The 21,713-nt window shown below is 53.5% G+C and overlaps 2 protein-coding genes across 7 annotated transcripts in view; one reads left to right on the top strand and one right to left on the bottom strand.

Moving 5' to 3' along the window:
- Window positions 1–11,566, top strand: part of GGA3 (golgi associated, gamma adaptin ear containing, ARF binding protein 3) — a 22,120-nt gene extending 10,554 nt beyond the window's left edge. For 2 of the 3 annotated variants that reach the window (XM_058428156.1, XM_032177578.2), the window contains exons 2-17: window positions 1,912–1,996; window positions 2,124–2,199; window positions 3,980–4,078; window positions 5,451–5,574; window positions 5,855–5,958; window positions 6,111–6,191; window positions 6,547–6,684; window positions 7,317–7,398; window positions 7,491–7,607; window positions 7,950–8,195; window positions 8,589–8,659; window positions 8,894–9,210; window positions 9,431–9,627; window positions 9,921–10,090; window positions 10,236–10,346; window positions 10,609–11,566. In XM_058428156.1, coding sequence (XP_058284139.1) covers window positions 3,995–4,078; window positions 5,451–5,574; window positions 5,855–5,958; window positions 6,111–6,191; window positions 6,547–6,684; window positions 7,317–7,398; window positions 7,491–7,607; window positions 7,950–8,195; window positions 8,589–8,659; window positions 8,894–9,210; window positions 9,431–9,627; window positions 9,921–10,090; window positions 10,236–10,346; window positions 10,609–10,719 — 1,953 coding nt within the window. In that variant the 5' untranslated portion in view covers window positions 1,912–1,996; window positions 2,124–2,199; window positions 3,980–3,994 and the 3' untranslated portion in view covers window positions 10,720–11,566. The remainder of the gene's footprint in view (window positions 1–1,911; window positions 1,997–2,123; window positions 2,200–3,979; window positions 4,079–5,450; window positions 5,575–5,854; window positions 5,959–6,110; window positions 6,192–6,546; window positions 6,685–7,316; window positions 7,399–7,490; window positions 7,608–7,949; window positions 8,196–8,588; window positions 8,660–8,893; window positions 9,211–9,430; window positions 9,628–9,920; window positions 10,091–10,235; window positions 10,347–10,608) is intronic. The other variant, XM_058428155.1, reaches the window with a different exon arrangement.
- Window positions 11,567–13,562: 1,996 nt separating this feature from the next.
- The window catches only part of NUP85 (nucleoporin 85), a 34,813-nt gene continuing 26,662 nt past the window's right edge, over window positions 13,563–21,713 (bottom strand). For all 4 annotated transcript variants that reach the window (XM_032177587.2, XM_032177585.2, XM_032177586.2 and 1 more), the window contains 8 exons: window positions 17,769–17,852; window positions 17,554–17,619; window positions 17,212–17,363; window positions 16,236–16,353; window positions 15,906–16,006; window positions 14,522–14,673; window positions 14,117–14,218; window positions 13,563–13,742 (listed from right to left, as the gene is read on the bottom strand). In XM_032177587.2, the coding sequence (XP_032033478.1) occupies window positions 13,641–13,742; window positions 14,117–14,218; window positions 14,522–14,673; window positions 15,906–16,006; window positions 16,236–16,353; window positions 17,212–17,363; window positions 17,554–17,619; window positions 17,769–17,852 (877 nt within the window). In that variant the 3' untranslated portion in view covers window positions 13,563–13,640. The remainder of the gene's footprint in view (window positions 13,743–14,116; window positions 14,219–14,521; window positions 14,674–15,905; window positions 16,007–16,235; window positions 16,354–17,211; window positions 17,364–17,553; window positions 17,620–17,768; window positions 17,853–21,713) is intronic.

Raw genomic sequence — 21,713 nt, forward strand, 5'->3', positions numbered from 1 at the left:
TTTTTAGTAGAGACGGGGTTTCACCGTGGTCTCGATCTCCTGACCTCGTGATCCGCCCGCCTCGGCCTCCCAAAGTGCTGGGATTACAAGCGTGAGCCACTGCGCCCGGCCTGGTCAGGCTAGTCTTGAACTCCTGACCTCAGGTAATCCGCCTGTCGCTGCCTCCCAAAGTGTTGCAATTACAGTGGTGAGCCATTGCACCTGGCCCAGCTGGTGATTTTTTTTTTTTTTTTTTGAGACGGAGTCTCACTGTCGCCCAGGCTGGAATGCACTGGCGCGATCTTGGCTCACTGCAGACTCCGCGCCCTGGGTTCATGCCATTCTTTTGCCTCAGCCTCCCGAGTAGCTGGGACTACAGGCGCCCGCCACCTCACCCAGCTAATTTTTTGTATTTTTAATAGAGACAGGGTTTCACTGTGTTAGCCAGGATGGTCTCGATCTCCTGACCTCGTGATCCGCCGGCCTCAGCCTCCCAAAGTGCTGGGATTACAGGTGTGAGCCACCGCGCCCGGCCCCCCAGCTGGTGATTTTTACAGTTAACAAAATACAATTGTGAGGAATCAGAATTCAGAAAGTAATGACAGAGAGGGGCTTGTCGGGAGGGGCTCTGATGCCCTGCTTTGGGCCCTCATAGAGATCTGGGGAGGGAGCAGGAGTGTTTTAAAGGGTGTGCGTCTTCAGCCTTCCATTTGTCTTTGGAACCCAAAGCCCTAAATTTAGCAAACAGCTGGAGAGTGCTTTCTGAAGAGGGAGGCTCTGGATCTGAATCAGAGATGGGAACCCATATAACCACCCTCAGCTGGGCTTTTCGGTGTATTCACAGGTTTGGTGGGAAGGTAACAGGGAGGAGAGCCCATACCAAATATCAGAAGTTTGCATTTGGTGCCTGGATTTTAAATCCCAGTGGCCATCTGAGAACTCTAGTACTTGTGTTTGTGCTTGACCATGGAAGGCCATTAGAGCCTGGGGGTGCTAGATACTCAAGCTGCAATCCCAGGCAAGTTGCACGGTGACCGGGGCTTAGTAGGGGCTAAGTAAACTTTGTTGGCTTGACAGTGATGAGCGTTGTGTGCAATTTCAAAAGCACCTACAGCATTATGGAAGGCTAGGTCTGGAAAAACCTTTTGACAGGTATGTGGAAAATACTCGCTGGGCGCGGAGGCTCACCCTGTAATCCCAGCACTTTGGGAGGCCGAGGCGGGCGGATCACCTGAGGTCGGGAGTTTGAGACCAGCCTGACCAACATGGAGAAACCCCGTCGCTACTAAAAATACAAAATTAGTTGGGCGTGGTGGTGGGCACCTGTAGTCCCAGCTACTTGGGAGGCTGAGGCAGGAGAATCACTTGAACCTGGGAGGCAGAGGTTGCAGTGAGCTAAGATCGCACCACTGTACTACGGCCTGGGCAACAAGAGCGAGACTCCATGTCAAAAAAAAAAAAAATTCATGGTTATAAATATGTATATTTTTTATCTAGTTCAATCTGATTTCAGTTTCCCCAAAAACCCTTCTTGACCATCTCCACTCGCTTAACACTGAGCTCATTTTTGTATAGCTGGAGTTCCCTTTATTATATTCACGTCTTATGTAGGCATTTTGGGGGGGAATATTTTAATTATTTGTGTTTGTCCTTTTGACCTTGATTCCACTCTAAGCTTTACGACACAGAATTTGTTTTCTCTTTTATTTGTGACTTTCAAAATACTGGACAGAAAGCAGTATTTGTATTTGCTCTCCGACTGAACTTTTTTTTTTTTTCTGTCTCCTTGCTACTGACTGTTCTACTGAGGCTTCTCTATTAGAGAGTAAAGTTGAAAGCAAACTCTTAGTGCCTAAAACTTGCGAAGAAAACCTTCCATTGCATCCTCCTTGCTCTTCCTAACACTTGTCCTCTTCTTTGTTCTGTCGCAAGATAAAGCCACCAATCCTTCCAACCGTCAGGAGGACTGGGAATACATAATTGGCTTCTGTGATCAGATCAACAAGGAGCTTGAAGGGTGAGTCTCAGCACTGTGGGGGCAGCTGAGAGGGAGCGGACTGGGAAGGGGAACAACCATGGCCAAGGAGGGCCAGCCAGGTAGCCCCAGGCTTAGTGCACTGAAGTGTGTTCTGCTTGTCCCCCAGGCCACAGATCGCCGTCCGACTGCTGGCCCACAAGGTCCAGTCCCCGCAGGAATGGGAGGCGCTCCAGGCCCTGACGGTAGGTCCTTCACTCTCCAGAGGTGAAAACTGCAGCCCTTCACCTGCCCACACCATTCCTCATGCCCCCATAGCGGTTCTCAGGGCTTATGCCAAAAGCCAACAGAAAGTCCTTGATACAGACTAGATAGATCTCGAATCTGTTCAGCCGGCTGTTCCACAAATGTGTGTGCATTGTGCCAGGCCCTGAGGCCTCAGAGGTGACTGCGGTACCATCCCTGCCAGCAGACGGCCACATGGTTAGTGTGTGAGGCAGAGGGGCTAAGGCAAGCAGCCCAGAGTCAGGGCCCTGAGCCCCATGTGGCGCAAGAGAAGGCTTCATGAAGAGATGCTGACAAGGCTGTGTTGATAGTTCAGAGCTGGCCAGCTGAAGAAAAGAGGGGTCAGTCCAGTTCATTCTGTCGTTAAACAATGCCGGTCACTAGCGAAGGTGTTGCACTGGTGGCCAAGGCCCCTGGGGCAGATCTTGGTGTCTATTCAGACTGAGGGAATTTAAGGTGTGGAATGGTGCCTGGCCCTCAGTGCCTCCACATGCTCCGAAAACAAAGAGCAGCCGAGATCTGAGGAATCCGGGACTGTAGCCTGACTGCATTCAGGTCCTAGAAAGAGGAAACATCATCTGGTTCACGTGCACCCCTCAGTCATGTTTGCTGTAGAACGAATTCCTTAAAACAGTGATTCTCAGCGGGGCACGGTGGCTTGTACCTATAGTCCCAGCACTTTGGGGGGCCTAGGCCGGGAGGATCGCTTAAGGGAATTCAAGACCAGCCTAGGCAACATAGTGAGACCTTGTCCCTACAAAAAAAAAAAAAAATTAGCCAGGCACAGTGGCACACACCTGTGGTCCCAGCTCCTCGGGAGGCTGAGGTTGGAGGATGGCTTGAGGAAGTTGAGGCTAAAGTGAGTGGTGACCACACCACTGCACTCTAGCCTGACCAACATAGCGAGATTCTGTCTCAAAAAAAAAAAAAAAAAAAAAACGTAACAAAACCCAGTGATTCCCAACAGGGCCCTCCAGGGAACATTTTGTCTGGAAACATTTTTAGTTGTCACACATCGGGGTGGGGGTCCTCCCGGCATCAAGTAGGCAGAGGCCAGGGATGCTGCTTGACACCCTATAAAGTGCAGAGTGGTCCCCCACAACGAAGAATGACCAGCCCAAAATGTCAGCCAGGCCTCATCTGAGAAACCGTGCTTTAAAATGCAGAAGCCAAGAAAGGGAGCCTGGACAGTGCACTCCCCCTTAGAAACTGCAGTGCCAGGGACCACAGGCGCACAGGAAAGCCAAAGCGTAAGTTAGGGAGATAAGCGGAGGGAGGAGAAATATCCTGTCATCTTTCTCAAAGATAATAGGATTTAAACATCCCTCCCATTCCCTGCACAACTGTTGGTGAGCTTGTGGAAAGAACCCGGGACACCAAATCAGAGAAACTTTGTCCCTGGACCTCACCTCCCTCATTGTAAAACACGAGGCCAGAATCTTTAAGGAAGGCACCTTCCAGGACTGGCATCCAGGCCTTCTTGGGGTCGGGGTCTCAGGGTTTCTTGCTTTAGTCCCTGCCCAGCTTCCCCGGCAGAGGTTTGCAGTTGGAGGGACATGGTCTGTGAGCGATCTCATTGCGTAATTACACTGTCCCCGGGCAGTGCACACCGCTTTTTATGATGAGCTCCTTCCTGTGGGCGTGTTTATTCAGCACTCTCTGGGTGCCAGGGATCTTGCCAGTGCCAGGTCCCAGCCCCGAGCGCGCCCTCACTGAGCGCTCTCCTCTGTGCGGCTACAGGTGCTGGAGGCATGCATGAAGAACTGTGGGAGGAGATTTCATAACGAAGTGGGGAAGTTCCGCTTTTTGAATGAGTTAATCAAAGTCGTCTCTCCAAAGGTCAGTCAGCGGCAGATTCCTTGCTTTTAGGGACTGCTTGTGTGTTCATTCCCATCTCCCATCATACTGGCTTTCACTGCCCATCCAACATCTCCAGGGAGCTGAGATTATTTGTGTCTTTTCCTTAGAGAGCTAGGCCCTGGAGGTAACGGGATGACCAAACAGGCCACAGGGACCGGCAGCTTTTTCTGAAGCGCCCTCAGCCCACATCTGACAGGTGATGTGGCAGTGGCTGTGTGTTTGTCCAGGGTGAGGGCCCATGTAGTGTGGGACTCTAGGCGCCTGGCACACGGCAGTTGTGGGTTTTGTGGGTTTTCTTGGCCTGTCTCACGTGGATACGGGGAGCTGGCCTCCGTCATTGCTCCGATGCTCAGCTGGCCGTGTTCTGTTGCACGCTGATGCGGCCCAGCTCTGGGCCGACTTAAAGCAGAGGGAATACTTCTTCATGCTAAAGACATTCTCATGAACAACCTCAAGATAAAATGCAGTTGTGTTTCTGGCAACTTGTGCGTGAAAATGCACGTGTTCCGAGCCGGGCGAGGTGGCTCAAGCCTGTAATCCCAGCACTTTGGGAGGCTGAGGCGGGCGGATCACGAGGTCAGGAGATCGAGACCATCCTGGCTAACACGGTGAAACCCCGTCTCTACTAAAAACACAAAAAATTAGCCGGGCGTGTTGGCGGGCGCCTGTATTCCCAGCTACTCGGGAGGCTGAGGCAGGAGAATGGCATGAACCCAGGAGGTGGAGGTTGCGGTGAGCTGAGATCGCGCCACTGCACTCCAGCCTGGGGGACAGAGAAAGACTCCGTCTCAAAAAAAAAAAAAAAAAAAAAAAAAAAAATGCACGTGTTCCTCAGAACTCAAAGTATCCACCCAACCGTGGCCTGCACCACACGGGCATCAGGGTCACAAGGAAGCCTCTCTGTCCTGATGTCCCCGAGGCAGTCAGGAAGGGCGGAAAGCAGGGGTGAGCACCGAGGGCGTGGGCTCTGGTGTCAGACTCAGGTTTCCATCCGGCCTTTACACCCTGGGCAAGTCAGATGATCCCAGGCGGCAAATGGGGACGCCACCCCTACTGACGTGGCTGCTGTGCAGATGAGTATGGTCATGAATACACTTACAGGACACTTCTGGACAGAAGGTGATGACCTGCTGGCCCCCTGCCTATCCACAGACTGTATCCAGATGGACACAACCACACCACAGGGAGTCCTTCCCCTCCCCACGCTGTCTCACACATACTTGGACACCTGCGGATTTTGAGGAGGACCACAGCTGCTGAGCAGCCACGCCATTGCTGTGGAGGGAGCCTTACACCTTCTCTGCCTCCAAACTGCACTTACTAGGTCCTCTCATTTTCTTTTGCCATGTAGTACCTGGGGGACAGGGTGTCTGTAAAAGTGAAGACCAAGGTTATTGAGCTGCTGTACAGCTGGACCGTGGCCCTGCCAGAAGAAGCAAAGATCAAAGACGCCTACCACATGCTGAAGAGACAGGGTACGTGTCTGCCTGCCCACAGCCTCCAGGCAGCCCTCGAAGGCTGGCCCGGGCAAGGAGAGAAGGGAAGGTTTGGGATCCGCAGAGTCCCTCCTGAAGAGAACAGCATTTGTCCCCAGGCAAGGCTGAGTCGGAGTTGGATGGGATAAGATGTAGCAGCCTGCCCTCCACCCTGCTACCCTTTGCAGGTCTTGATCACAGGGACGTGGCCCTTGGTGTATGAGGAGGGGTGACAAGGCGACCACAGCCTGAGTGCACGTGCTGCCGTGTCCCCTTTCAGGCATAGTGCAGTCTGACCCACCAATTCCTGTGGATAGGACGCTGATCCCCTCCCCACCACCTCGTCCCAAAAACCCTGTTTTTGATGATGAGGAGAAGTCCAAGGTAAAGGACACCCTGGCCCTGGGATTTTCTTGTATGAGAGGGGGTGGCAGCAGGGGAATGTGGTTTGCACTGTGCTGCGGGGAGCTCTCTGGGGTTTCCCTGGGGTAGGGGTGCTGCCTCTTCCCTTCACCTCTGATTTCCTGCTCTCTCAGCTTTTAGCCAAGCTGCTGAAAAGCAAAAACCCAGATGACCTGCAGGAGGCCAACAAGCTCATCAAGTCCATGGTGAAGGAAGTGAGTGGGCCCTGGTCCTTCAGGCGCGGGGTGGAGGAGCCCATGGCCACACAGCAGAAGCCGCTTTGCCCCTGGACACGGGCCTGTTTTGTTCTCCCCTGCTGCCAGCTGCCCTACCTGTGCCCCGGAGGCTGAGAGTGGGAAGAGGAGCACAATAGCTTCCGCGGGAGCATGGAAGAGAGGAGTGGGTTGGGAGCAGGGATGTGAAAGCAGAAGTGTAGACTGGACCCCAGGCACCCCACACTGAAGGGAGCTTCCGAGCCTCTGTACTTGTGTTGGGTAAGGTGTGACCTGGTGGAAGTGGAAAGACACTCAAGTGACGCTCTCTTTCTCTTGAACTTCTTCATTGGGGCAGGATGAGGCACGGATCCAGAAGGTGACCAAGCGTCTGCACACGTTAGAGGAAGTTAACAACAACGTGAGACTGCTCAATGAGATGCTGCTTCATTACAGCCAGGAGGACTCTTCAGATGGGGACAGAGAGCTGATGAAGGTGGGACCGCCGACGGCAAAGGCTGCCTCTTGGGGCTGCGCTGCCCTCCAGGAGCTCAGCCAGCATTTGCTGAGCACCTGCCTTGTCAGAGACCCGGGCTGTGCACTTGGCAGTGTATTCATGACCATACTCATCTGCACAGCAGCCATGTCAGTAGAGGGTGGCGTCCCCATTTGCCTCCTGGGATCAGCTGACTTGTCCAGGGTGTAAGGGCCGGATGGAAACCTGAGTCTGACTCCAGAGACCACGCCCTCGGTGCTCACCCCTGCTCTCTTTTCCTTACTACCTTGGGGACATCAAGACAGAGAGGCTTCCTTGTAACCCTGATGCCCATGTGGTGCAGGCCATGGTTGGATGGATATTTTGAGTTCTGAGGAACATGCCAGCCCAGAAGGCAGGAGGGGACTGACTTCCCCTGACCCTCCTGGTGACTGCTACCTAGACAAACATCCTGGGTGACATGATGTGGTGGTGGCTGGTGGCAAGAAGACGTGCGCTGTGGTCCCAGCTCTGTTGGTAACTGACCGTGGCAATTGGCATATCCCTGTCATTTTCTGGGCATGAACCCTGAATGAATCAGATGATCTCTAAGGGCCTTTGTGGTTTGATTTTTATGTCTGAGTCTCTTTCAGGAGCTGTTTGATCAGTGTGAGAACAAGAGGCGGACTTTATTTAAACTCGCCAGTGAGACTGAGGACAATGATAACAGTTTGGGTGAGTGAAAGAGCGACTGTCGGGGATAAGCCAGGCGTTCGGATATGTGGGTGGGAACAGTCACAACAGGAGAAGTCTCTTTCCTGCTCCAGGGGACATCCTGCAGGCCAGTGACAACCTCTCCCGGGTCATCAACTCTTACAAAACAATTATTGAAGGGCAGGTCATCAATGGCGAGGTGGCTACCTTAACCCTGCCTGACTCGGAAGGTGAGATGCTCTGGTCCTCAACTCTAGACTCCTCCAGACCAGCCTCAGGTCCCTACCATGAAGCTGCGGGTGTAGGCTGGCCAGCGTGGTGGTGTTGCACAAGGCCCAAGGGAGTTCTCTGCCATTCCAAGCAGCCCTCCAGCTTCCCGGAGGCCTGGAGATGTGGGTGGGAATTTCCCCACCTGCTTTCCCAGGCTTGCTTTGCAGCATCCCCTGGCAGAGATGCCACTGGATTAGGCCAGAGGCTGTAGCAGTAACGTCTGTGCCTAGGGTGCTGCCTTCTGCCACACAGCCACCAGAAGACCCCTAATTATTCCTGTTCTGCTCTGTTGACCCATCCAGGAAACAGTCAGTGCAGTAACCAAGGCACGCTCATCGACCTTGCGGAGCTGGACACAACAAACAGTTTGTCCTCCGTGTTGGCCCCGGCACCCGCTCCACCCTCCTCAGGCATCCCGATCCTCCCTCCACCACCCCAGGCCTCAGCACCTCCACGGAGCCGCTCCTCTAGCCAGGCCGAGGCCACCCCGGGGCCCAGCAGCACAAGCAACACCCTCTCCTGGCTGGACGAAGAGCTGCTCTGCTTGGGTGCGGCCCACAGGGGGCGTCAGGGGCATCCCCTGACAGGACTCTGGGAGGAAGAAGGGTGTGTGGAATTAGGAAGAGCCCCAGTGTGACTGTTGGGGTGGGCAGAGAACCCTGAGTTGTAGGTAGTCAGTGAAGTTCAGCAACCCTGAGGGCCCCAGGGCCATCCTCCTGGTGGACTCTGCCTCTTGCCCTGCACCCCGCCCCACAGGCCCCCCACTTCTGCATCATGGACTGGAGGGCTCCATTCCCCTCTGGAGGCTGCCTGCAGAACAGCTTCTCCCTACACCTTCACCCATTGATGTCACTTGTCACCTGACCCCTCCTCAGGCAAGGCAGGGCCAGGGCTGCCCAGCTCAGAGCCTCTTCTCATCCGGTTTTCGTCTCTGTTGTCAGGCCTCACCGACCCAGCCCCTGATGTTCCTCCTGGAGAGTCAGCTGGGAACAGGCAGTGGCACCTGCTCCAGGTATGGGCACAGGATTGGTGACAGCATTACTGTGCCGAGGACCTCCGCTTTCCAGCGTCATGTCTCCTGGGCTGCAGTTAGCTGTCCTTCCCCTCCAGAGCGTGCCAGCTGCAGTGGGGAACAATGGGCGCCTCCGGGGCTGTCTTCTGCGCAGTCCTCAGAGGGCTGCGCCCTGTTCCAGCGGCAGGCCCTCCCCACCCGCCCTCGGTTCACCACCCTTTCTGTTGCTCATAGAGGGAACAGTCTGACCTGGACTTCTTCAGCCCCAGGCCGGGGACCACTGCCTGTGGCGCCTCCGACGCTCCTCTGCTCCAGCCCTCAGCCCCCTCCTCAAGCAGCTCCCAAGCTCCACTGCCGCCTCCCTTCCCAGCTCCTGTGGTCCCAGCCAGTGTTCCTGCCCCCAGTGCGGGATCCTTCTTTTCTACTGGAGTGGCCCCAGCTTTGGCCCCAAAAGTTGAGCCCGCAGTCCCTGGGCACCATGGCTTGGCATTGGGCGATAGTGCGCTGCACCATCTGGATGCCCTTGATCAGCTTCTAGAAGAGGCCAAAGTGTAATGAGTGGGAGGAGAGGTGGGGTTGCTGAGGGTTGGGCCTGAATGTGTCAGAACCAGAGCTAACTTTGAAGGGGTGGGGGTGCCTTGTAGTCCCATCATCAGTCAGGCTGGAAGGGAAGGGGTGGGCCTGGGTGAGAGCATGGCCAGGGGCCTTGGGTGAGAGTCCTGCAGCTCTGGCTGGCTCTCTGATGTGCTTTCCATCTTTCCTGCCTCCCAGGACCTCAGGCTTGGTGAAACCCGCCACCTCCCCTCTCATCCCCACCACCACCCCAGCCAGGCCTCTCCTGCCCTTCTCCACGGGGCCCGGCAGCCCGCTCTTCCAGCCACTGAGTTTCCAGTCCCAGGGCAGCCCCCTGAAGGGGCCTGAGCTCTCCCTGGCCAGCATCCACGTGCCCCTGGAATCCATCAAGCCTAGTAGGTGTTGGAGGCTTGAGGTGGGTGGGGCGGTGGGGCCTACAGCCACGGAGCTGTAGGACATGCGACAGGGATGGATCCATGCACTCTTGGCACAGGGTCCCTTAAAGCCAGGCAGGCCTCCCTGCCTGCATTCTTGGTCTTAGGCTCCTCACTGAGCGCCTCTCCCAGATTCCGTTAGGAAGCACTGGACTCATCGTGACCATGGAGTAGCCCTTTTCTCCTCACCACTGGGGCTCTGTTGGGTGTCTCTGGTGCTGCTCCTCCCACACTCACATGCCACTTTCTTGCAGGCAGTGCCCTTCCTGTGACAGCCTACGATAAAAATGGCTTCCGCATCCTCTTCCACTTTGCCAAGGAGTGTCCCCCGGGACGACCTGACGTGCTGGTGGTGGTGGTGTCCATGCTGAACACGGCTCCCTTACCTGTCAAGAGCATCGTGCTGCAGGCTGCAGTGCCCAAGGTACCAGTGTCTCCCTGGGGCCAAAACGGCCTTGACCCCGTTGTGTAGAGGCCTTTGCCGCCAGCAGGTGGCAGTGTGTGTGTGCACTGCGGGTTCCATCTGGGGCACCCGCCAGTTCTCTTCAAAGGAGCTTCTCTCTCTTTAGTCAATGAAAGTGAAGTTGCAGCCACCTTCTGGGACAGAACTCTCTCCATTTAGCCCCATCCAGCCACCTGCAGCCATCACCCAGGTCATGTTGCTGGCCAATCCACTGAAGGTGAGCAGCAAAGAACCCAGGGGTCCCAGCCTGAGGCCCCAGCTGCCCCAGATTAGGACCTCAGGACCACCACCTCCCAGCTGGAAGTGTTTTGACTGTAGGATTGACACATCCCTTTGCTGCCTTAGGTTAAGCGTCTGAGCATGGTTGGGGGTTGCAGGGAAAAGGGACCATTCCTCTAGCACAGAGAGGGTAGCAGAATAAAGGGCATCCTGCCGAGGGGCCATCTGGGCTGGATCTCACTTGCTGCCCTCTGTCACAGGAGAAGGTGCGGCTTCGGTATAAGCTAACCTTCGCCCTGGGGGAGCAGCTGAGCACAGAGGTGGGCGAGGTGGACCAGTTCCCTCCTGTGGAGCAGTGGGGGAACCTCTGACCCCAGAGGACGCTGTGATCTCCATCTTGAAGCCAGGCAGGCTGCCCTGAGACGGGGAGGGCTCTGGTCCCATCACTCTCCATGCCCTGACGACAGTGCTTGTAGCTTTGATGTGGAACAGGGGCCCTGGGCATTTCTGGGGAACCAAACTGCTGCTGTGATAACCTCTCCTTTGGCCCCTAAAAGGACCTGTTTTTATCTACCTGTGTGACTTGAAGTGGCCATATGCTGTCAGGGGTGGGGAGTGGCCCCTGACTTCACTGCTGTCCTGGGAACATGGACCCCCCAGCTTGGCCTAGGTGTTTTCTTCCTTGTACTGGCATTCACTGAAGCCACCGGGGTGGGGGGTGGGAGTCTCTAAAGAGAGACTGTCATGGGTCACTCCCCACAAGAGCCACATCCTCACACCTGACAGATGCACGGCCCAAGGGGCTGCAGCCCTGTTGCAATTCCATGCTTCCCCTGCCAGCCAGCTCCTGCTGCCATCCCCAGGGAGGTGGGCCAGGAAGGTGCCTGGCCCAGAATAAGGAACTGGCATACTGCAAAGTCCCCAGCCCTGCCTCTGGTGGACAGCATTGTCCTGGAATGGCCACGGAGTGATGAGTTGTGTGCTTGTCCCTGGCAGTGGCAGGCTGTGTCCTGTGGACATCTTGGCAGGACGTGGAATTTGGCCTCATGACAGGCCCAACTAGGGATAGGAAGGAAAATGAAGAGAGCGAGTATTTCCCCTTCTCCAGAAGCAGGTACTCAGCTTTCTAGGAAGAGCGTGCCTCCAGCCGTGGGGACAGGCCATCCTACTGACTACCTCTTGCTTGGCATGAAATAAACTGCTATCCTCCCCTTGCAATCTCCTGCCACTCTACATCCTACTGCTTTGGCCTCCCTCTCCTCTCACCAGATGGCATGTGGTGTGGCACCTGCGGCTGGATATAGGAGGCCTCAGGATCACAAATGTTGCACTAGACTTATGTCCTAATGTGCTGCCCAGAAACCTCAACTGTTCCCCAGCTACTGAGGGGCACTGTCAGCGAGATGCTGGGTCTGGAGGTAATGAGATCAGGGGCCACACTTACTTGAGCTGAGTCACCAGACCCTGTTGCTTCAACAGTGCTTGGCCCCAGCCAGTTTGTCCCGGCCACTCTAGCTGCTGGATATGATCCTGGGACATGGACTCCAAGCCTCCCTCACAAAAAAAAAAAAAAAAAGGAAACAAACAATCACCAGCTGCCATAGACACGGGGAAGCTTGCGGAGCTCAGGTGAACAAGCTCAGCAATTGGACATCTCTGGGGAAAGGAAGGTGGCACAGACTACGTTCCCTGGTTCCTCCCTGCTCCCTTGCCAGGCTTCTTTATTCCTTACTATGGATCAAGAGGTCATATCCCTTCCCTGCCCCTCGCTGTCTTTAGCAAGCAGGTTTCACTGCTTCATTAGGAGAGAACAGGTCAAAAGTGAATCGTTTTTTAGTACTTAAGGAATAAATCCAAGAGCTTTCCAGAGACTGGCTGCTGCAGCCCTGGGAATGTCTGTGGAATTACTATGTGGAAATGGAACTTTCTATTACGCTCTAGACATTACAATTATTTGAGTGTTACTCGTTACTATTGAGGTCAATGCTTCGTGGCAAATGGCTGTACTGGATATACCAACTCTGCTGCCCTTGTTTTGCTGCATGTTAAATAAAACCATTTTCACTGTACTTGGAATCTTCCTAGTATAGATGCCATTCACCCTGTTGGAGGAAAAGGTACCACCTATGAATTCTAGATATACATGAGAGGATAGCCTATGATAGAACTGCCCAAGGTTCTTGTTAAAAGTGCAGGTTGCTGTATGCTTATATTTTAAGGGAACTAAATAACCAAAATGTTAAGTGTTCCAGAAGAGGTGAGGCAAGATTTCAGAAGCACAAGTATACCACCAAGGGCTCTTGTTCAGATTCCCAAGACAACTGCAGTCACCATAACTTTGGGGGTTTCTTTTTTTTTTTTTTAAATAACAGAGATGGAGTCTCCCTATGTTGCCCAGGCTGGTCTCAAACTCCTGGGGTTGAGGGATCCTCCCAAAGTGCTGGGATTATAGGCATGTGCCACTGCACCCGACCTGGGGGGTGATTTCTTATCTAAGGAGGCACAGGAAAACAGTTCCATATCAGATAGAACATAAAACAAGGCCAGGTGCGGTGGTTCACGCCTGTAATCCCAGCACTGTGAGAGGCCAAGGTGGGCAGATCACAAGGTCAGGAGTTCGAGATCAGTCTGGCCGACCCAGTGAAACCCCATCTCTACTAAAAATACAAAAAAATTAGCCGGGCGCGGTGGCTCAAGCCTGTAATCCCAGCACTTTGGGAGGCCGAGGCGGGCAGATCACGAGGTCAGGAGATCGAGACCATCCTGGCTAACATGGTGAAACCCCGTCTCTACTAAAAATACAAAAAAATTAGCCGGGCTTGTTGGCGGGCGCCTGTAGTCCCAGCTACTCAGGAGGCTGAGGCAGGAGAATGGCGTGAACCCGGGAGGCGGAGCTTGCAGTGAGCCGAGATCGCGCCACTGCACTCCAGCCTGGGGGACAGAGAAAGACTCTGTCTCAAAAAAAAAAAAAAAATTAGCCGGGTATGGTGTGCACCTATAATCCCAGCTACTTGGGTGGCTGAGGCAGGAGAATCACGTGAACCCTGGAGGCGGAGGTTGCAGTGAGCTGAGATCGTGCCATTGCACTCCAGCCCAGGCGACAGTGCAAGACTCCATCTCAAAAAAAAAAAACATAAAACAAGCATTTTTTAATCTTACTACCTCAGGTTCAGACTAGACAGATGAAAAATTCCCTGAGTGTACTCTAAGAACCTACATTTGCATAACAACATTTATTCTTTTAAAAAATCTATATACATTGCCATACAAAGATACCACATTGAAGCAGTTCTCAGGAACCTTCCAGTGAGCCTTCTCTTACAATTGCCCGAGCAAGATTTCGTGCCAGAGCAAGTCTCAGCATTTCCACCTTGGTGGTCTCTATGTCATCATCCTGCAAAGCAGAGCGCCAGCATGAGATAAGAGCAGGAAGGAGCCCTTTCACACTCCCGAATGTTCTAGCTAATCCAAAGGTAGAGGGCACTTAACATTCATAGTAGCTTCCAGCAAATTATCAATATAAAAGAAAGCAATACCAAAGGGCCATACTGGAAATCATGAACAGCAAAGAACAAAATGTAGAGATCAGAATACTAGAATCCCTCATTTTCTCCTAAAAGAAGGTGGTGTGTGAATTAGACAGGTTAAGGGGAACAGAGGCACATGTGTCCATAGAAACCAGTGTTTCTGGAGGGAAGGGGAAGCCTGAGATAGAGGGAGCCTTTTCCCACCTCCATGTGGAACCATCAACCCAAAAGTGAAAATGACCTGGAGCTGCTCGGTATCAGATTCTCCACGCACAGGTCTTCTTGACGTCAAGTCCTCCAGACACCGCATCAACTCGTAAGTCTGTTCTGCTGAGAAAATCACCTAAGGAAGACAGCCTCCCTTACTTGGCTGCCCCCAGCCCTGGCCTGCACTGGTTGGGGCAGGGGCCCGTGATCGGACGTTCTTCCTTTCATGCCCTTCGCAACAGTGTGCTTTGTATATGAATACCGCATTTCAAATCAAGCAGTGTTTCCTGTGAGTCTGGAATTCCAGAGAGGGTGCTAAGGGGAATACACGCACACAGGCAGAACGACAAAGGAGGAAACGTGCACTGGCAACAGCTATACGACTAAGCTCCAGCAGGGACTGACAAGCAAAGCAAACCACCGCTGCTGCAACCTTCACCTGTTTCTGTTCCAAAAGGGGCAAGGCATCTGTCAGCAGAGTCATCCAGAAAGACCGAGGGGCAATCCGAGACGTCATCAAGGACAGAAGGAGAGAAGCTGCGTCGGCAAAACGCTTCTCTCCGTACATACGGTGGAACTCGCGATACTTTCCTATGGCGAAACGAGAGCACTGGGTAACCTGCGTATTCCCCCAAATTGCCCAAGTGACACCTACAAAAGTCACCCTGGCCCTAAACAAGAAAAACCTCAGACCAGCCACTCCACAAAGCAGGAGATTTTTTCTGTCTCCAAACTCATAGGTCCCAATGAGATGCAAACCAAGAGCATTCAAAGCAGACTTGGAAGAACAAAGAGCCAAATCTGGGGAAACATCAGAGTCAAAATACCTAACAAGAGTCACGGATTAAAAGAGATTGACCAGGCCGGGCGCGGTGGCTCATGCCTATGCTTATAATCCCAGCACTTTGGGAGGCCGAGGCAGGTGGGTCACCTGAGGTCAGGAGTTTGAGACCAGCCTGGCCAACATGGTGTAACCCCATTTCTACTAAAAATACAAAAATTAGCCGGGTATGGTGGCATGCACCTGTAGTCCCAGCTACTCGGGAGGCTGAGGAGGGAGAATCGCTTGAACCCGGGAGGTGGGGAGGTTGCAGTGAGCCAAGATCGTACCACTGCACTCCAGCCTGGGTGAAAGAGTGAGACTCCGTCTCAAAAAAAAATAAACATGGAGGCACTGGCAAGGCGCGGTGGCTAACGCCTGTAATCCCAGCACTTTGGGAGGCCGAGGCGGGTGGATCACAAGGTCAGGAGATCAAGACCATTCTGGCTAACACGGTGAAACCCCATCTCTACTAAAAATACAAAAAATTAGCCGGGCGCAGTGGCGTGCGCCTGTCGTCCCAGCTACTTGGGAGGCTGAGGCAGAAGAATCGCTTGGACCTGGGAGGCGGGGGTTGCAGTGAGCCAAGATCACGCCACTGCACTCCAGCCTGGGTGACAGAGTGAGACTCTGTCCCAAAAAAATAAATAAAATACAAAAATTAGCCAGGCGTGGTTCCGCATGCCTGTAATCCCAGCTACTTGGGAGGCTGAGGCATGAGAATTGCTTGAAGCCAGGAGGTGGAGGTTGCAGTGCGCCTGGCAGCCTGGGCCACAGAGCGAGTAAGATTCTGTCTCAAAACAAGAAAGAAAGAAACATGGAGGCACTAAGGAGATGTGACAGCCAAACTCATGATCCTGGACATGACGGAAGATGTTTCTGGGACCACTGATGCAATGGGAATATATGAAGGAAGTGCTGGGAGAAGTCTGACGTGATCCCTCCAAACTCCCCAACTACCCGCTTGTGCCCAAAGCACAGGGCACAAAACCCAGAGACTCACCCAGGAATGTCAGTCGGTCACTGAGCATCATGGCTGGCCCCAGGTTGTCAATGAGATCCAAATCAGAAAAGCAGCCTCGCTCACAGTAATCCCTGAGGAACCTGCAGGGCCCAGCCCAGAGATCAGAGTAGCAGTCTCAGGCCCACCTCAACCACCCAGTCCCGGGGAAGCCAACACCAGCGGCACCCACCTGTCTGACACGCGCCAGCGGCACCCACCTGTCTGACGCGCGCCAGCGGCACCCACCTGTCTGACGTGCGCCAGCGGCACCCACCTGTCTGACGCGCGCCAGCGGCACCCACCTGTCTGACGCACGCCAGCGGCACCCACCTGTCTGACACGAGCGTGGCAAAGGCGGCATCCTTAGCACGGATGCTCCAAGAGAGGGCGGAACCCAGGCGATTGTTGCGAACGGCTTTCATGGCTAAGATCTTACAAATGCTGCGAACTGTGCAGGGGAAAAGAAAAGGTAAACGGCTTTCACTCCACAAATCACTCCATTCCTGAGCCCTGTGGGGACCGGAGTGGCCTCACAGCCTCACTCCACCCCAGAGCCACTCTTTGGGCTCTAAACGCAGCTGGATCGGCAGAGCTAGAAACTCAGGCTGATTAACAGTGTCTGGGATCTGCTAAGAGTGTAAGTGCCCATCAGAGCAGGACTGGCTCTATGAGTGTGTGTGGCTTCAAGGGTAGCAAAATGTTTCTCCCTACATGTCAGCTCTTCTATTTTTTTTTTTCCCTACATGTCAGCTCTTCTATTACCTCTCCAGATGCCTCAAATCACATCTCCCTGTGGATGGTGAATACCATATGCTTTCAGAAATGGTGGTGAACATGCAACCGCCTCTATGCAGGATAATAACTCATGTTTACATCACTCAACAGTGAGGGGAGAAAGGAAGGGGCAGACTTGGTCATCCTCATTCCACTCTCTGCTTTTCCGGAGCCTCCTCCAGCACTGCTTCCCCACTGAGCCAGGCTGAGCTAGCAATAGCAACCCACCTGGACAGGGAAACAGCGCCAACCCCCAGCCCTGACCTCGTGGAATCAAGTGTGTGAGAAAAGGGGCGGCTCAGGCCTTTCCCGGTGGCGTGTAGATTTTGTCTGGGTTCCACTGGATCCCTAGCTTTCCTGTCCCTCCCAAATAATTATCCCATCTCTTAGTTTACCTCTTGGCGTCCACAGCCCCGAGTCTCCAGTGTGGCTTGTGAGGAGGAGGATGGCTGGGGTAGGCATAAAGTGTGACCTCAGGATCCCCTGACTCCTGCGTCCCACAGATGGTAGGCTGGGAGCAGGGCCAGCTCACCTTGTTCAGTCATCTGCCGCTGCTCACAGATCCGCAGCACCTTGAGGGCTTTCTGCTCGGTGTTCAGAGGTATCCGCTCAATGTGCAGCTCCAGGGAGACTCGGCCCAGCTCGGGACAGTAATCAAAGTAATCCACCCCCAGCTGCCACAGGCTGCAAAGGTTCGAGGAGGACAGACATGAGGTGCTGCCTCATGGCTCTGAGGACTGGCACCTGCAGCTCCCTTTCACTGACCCTTCCGAAGCCTTCAGGGAGCCAACTGGGAGAGAACAGTCCAAGCTCCAATGGCACCCGCATGCTGAAGAGCACCCGGCATAGCCCGCACCCACGGGGTCCTTCCTACCTGGGATGAGCGAACAGTCCTGAGGCGTACTCCAGCAGGAGGAACTCTCTCATGTTGGAACCAAAACTGGAATAAAACATAACAAAAGACCAAGACTCCTGGCCTGCCCTGTTCAGGGCCCCCTTAGCCCAACCTCCCTTTCAGGCATTCAGTTCACCCCACCCTTGAGGGCTTGGTGGTAAGAAGAGGATGATCGGTGCCTCCAGGCCACTTACTAGAGGTTGTGTGACTGGAGGAGCTTGCAGTGGTCCAGCAGGTCTGTCAGGTGGGCCACAAACCACCAGTTGCTCAGGGCGATGCTGCAGATTCAGACACCAAGGCAAGAAGGAAAATCAGGGCAGAGGCCACGTCACACAAGAGTGGGGGTGAGCAAGAACCCCACATGTCCTGTCCCTCAAAGAGATGGGGCTGGGCGTGATGGTAGCTCATGCCCGTGATCCCAGTACTTTGGGAGGCCAAGGCAGTCAGATCACCTGAGCCCAGGAATTTAAGACCAGCCTGGGCAACATGGCGAAACCCCATCTCTACAAATACAAAAATTAGCCAGGCGTGGTGGAACACACCTGTAATCCCAGCTACTCGAGAAGCTGGGGTGGGAGGATTGCTTGAGCCTGGGAAGCAGAGGCTGCAATCGGCTGAGATCACACCACTGCACTCCAACTTGGGTGAGAGAGCACAACCATATCTCAAAAAAAAAAATCGCTCAGAAAGTAGTTGAGGCGGAGTCTTGCTCTGTCACCCAGACGGGAGTGCACTAGTGAGATCTCGACTCACTGCAACCTCTGCCTCCCAGGTTCAAGCAATTCTCATGCCTCAGCCTCTTCAGTAGCTGAGATTACAGGCATGCGCTACGACACCCAGCTAGAAAGTAGCTTTTGAATGTTCTCACCACATGCACACCAAAAGGGTCACTATGTGAGGTGACAGATGTGCTCACTAGCTTAATTTCTCAATGTGTACGTCTATCAAAACATGTTGTTGGCTGGGCACGGTAGCTCACACCTGTAATCCCAGCACTTTGGGAGGCCGAGGTGGGAGGATCACGAGTTCAGGAGATCGAGACCATCCTCGCTAACATGGTGAAACCCCATCTCTACTAAAAGTACGAAAAATTAGCCGGATGTTGTGGCGGACACCTGTAGTCCCAGCTACTCTGGAGGCTGAGGCAGAAGAATGGCATGAACCCAGGAGGCGGGGCTTGCAGTGAGCTGAGATCGCACCATTGCACTCCGGCCTGGGCGACAAAGTGAGACTACGTCTTGAAAAAACAAAACAAAACAAAAAAAAAACATGTCGTACACCTTGGCCAGGCGCAGTGGCTCACTCCTGTAATCCCAACACTTTGAGAGGCCGAGGTGGGCGCATCACTTGAGCTCAGGAGTTCGAGACCAGCCTGGCCAAGAAGGCAAAACCCCATCTCCACCAAAAATACAAAAGTTAGCTGGATGTGGTGGCGTGTGCCTGTGGTCCCAGCTACTCAGAAGGCTGAGGCAGAAGATCGCTTGAGCCCAGGAGGCAGAGGTTGCAGTGAGCTGAAATCGCGCCACAGCACTCCAGCCTGAGTGACAGGGCAAGGCTCTGTCTCCAAAAAAAAATGTTGTACACCTTAAATACATACTACTTTGTTAATCACACCTCAATAAAGCTGGGGAAAAAAATGGGAGGGAGTGGGCTGGGCCAGGGGAAAGGACACCTCAGCTTCCCAAAACAGCTGTTGCTACCCAGATTTCTAGCTGATGGTTATGTCGAAACCATTAGAAAAGCCAGTGAAAAGCCTATAGGGGACCCAGGCTAAGAGAGCCAAAGCCTTAGCCTGCACGAAAGCCACCCACAAGTGGAAGGAAGGGCTGAGACGGTGCCCGGTGTCTTCCCAAAGGATCCAGCAGCCTCCAAGGCTGGAAGGCAGCAAGCACTGAGAGCAGAGAACTAACGACACAACTCAAGTGACGGAGACCAGACATAGTGCTGCACAAGGCCACCACGGTCTCCCTACAGGGCCCAGCAGGCCTGAACCACACAGTTAGGTCTTAGATGACACACGCACACACGCCCACTCTCACACACTCTCTCTCTCTGTCTCTCTCTCTCTGAAGAATTCTGAGTGAGCAGCCGAGACACAGAGCAGGCGGGCATCCTTAACATTCGAGGCGGGAAAGGCCTAATTATCAGCTCCAAAGTAGCCCTCTGCTGAAAGCGAGAGAACGCTGCAGAGTTGGGAAGACCAGCCACGATGAAGGTGACCCCTCTGAGCAACTGTAGCCCCAAATGAGCTGTTTGTCCTGTACTAAGGTCACTGTCAACTCCTTACCCAGGCCCCATGTTGCTTGTTGGGGGCTCTGGAGTAATCAAAGCTCCAGTGCCTCTGCCTGCTATTCTGGAAATGGGGTGTGAGGTTTGTAAACACTACTGCACCCTGCATCCAAGGTTGTGGGCTGGGCCAAAATACAAGTCAGAAGATTCTAGATTCAGCAGACGTTTAGCTGGAACTCTTCTTGGTTATTGAAGGAAGACTTGTCACCTTTTAGCTCGATACTTTTGGAGGACTTGAAGGGCACCAGGAAACTGCCGACATCTTGCCCAACTCCCAGTGAAGTGCACCCCAGCTGTTTCCTCTTGCCAGACAGCAAAGAACTGGCCCGTCTTCAGAGGAAGCTGTAAGCCAGGAGGGAAGAAGGGACCCTATGGAGGACCCCATGGAGGACTCCTGGCATCTCCTTTCAGCTGACGGGTTAGCAGTCAAGCATGCCCACCCAGGCACTGAGAGACAAACCCCTGGCCCTTTAGCAGGGCTGAGGAACTACAGCCTCTGAGTCAGGATCCCCTGGCTGCCTTTTCTGCCCCTTAGGGTCTGGCATGATTACTGACATAGGAGTAAATCCGAGGCCCACTTAGAAACCTCCCTTCTCCATCTCCATGTTCATACGAAGGTGGTGTGAACAGGAAAGGAAAAAAAAGAAAGAAACCTTCTTTCTAATGCCTTTAAAAAGGCATGCCAACAGCCCACTGGCTCAAGTCCAGGAAGAGACACACTTCCCTGCCGCCCACAACTGTGCATGGGTTTGACTGATACATCCCATGAAAAAACAAGTGCCTACAAGACCCCAATTCAACCTTTCCCCAGAGCCAGGAGGGCACACGTCCTCAAACTGCTACTGTCTCTGAAGACATTGCAGCCCATTTCACAATTCCTGGGACAAGCTCTGCTTTTCTGTTCCTTTTTCAAAACAGGATAGGAGGTAGCCTCGCCATCAGAGAAATGCAAACTCCAAGATTTCCCACTAACAGAGCTCAGATCCCTTCCTGCTTGTGAGAGTGGAGAGAGGCTGAGACGGGGGGACTGCAAGCCTAGTCCTTCCTTGTCTGTGTCCGGCACGAGAGCGGTGTTGTTCACCCCTCTTCATTGGTACTTCTCTTTCTCTTCTGCCACTGGAAACAGCAGGATGCTTTCCCCTTTTATACTCCCTGCATCCAAGAGACTTGTTCTGCTCAAATCTGTTTTATTCCTAAAAATCCAGATACAGCTTATAAAGGAAGCCCTGGTGAAACTCACTCACTGTTATGACACAGGAAATTTAGAATACTCAACTATGGGCAGAGACACCAACAAAGCCAAATGATGGTGTGTTTGTGTGTTTTTAAGTTATTCTCACTAATTCCTCCATGCAGGGACTTCTCACGATGTCTACAGGCCTGTGAAAATATTGACACAAAACTTGACTTTCAGGCCAGGCACGGTGGCTTACGCCTGTAATCCTAGCACTGTGGGAGGCCAAGACAGGCAGATTGCTTGAGCTCACGAGTTCCAGACCAGCTTGGGCAACAACCTCATCTCTCCAAAAAAAAAATAATATAATTAGCCAGGCATGGTGGTGCACACCTGCAGTCCCAGCTACCTGGAAGGCTGAGGCAAGAGGATCACCTGAACCCAGGAGGTCAAGGCTGCAGTGAGCTGAGATCACTCCACTGCACTCCAGCCCGGGTGACAAAGTGAGACCCTGTTTCAAAAAAAAAAAAAAAAAAACACAAAAAAAACTTGGCAGGGTGCGGTGGCTCACGCCTGTAATCCCAGCACTTTGGGAGGCCGAGATGGGCAGATCACCTGAGGTCAGGAGATCGAGACCAGCCTGCCTAGGCAACACGGTGAAACCCTGTCTCTATTG

The sequence above is a fragment of the Hylobates moloch genome, unplaced genomic scaffold, assembly GCF_009828535.3.
Source record: "Hylobates moloch isolate HMO894 unplaced genomic scaffold, HMol_V3 SCAFFOLD_15, whole genome shotgun sequence".
In the NCBI taxonomy this organism is placed as follows: Eukaryota; Metazoa; Chordata; class Mammalia; order Primates; family Hylobatidae; genus Hylobates; species Hylobates moloch.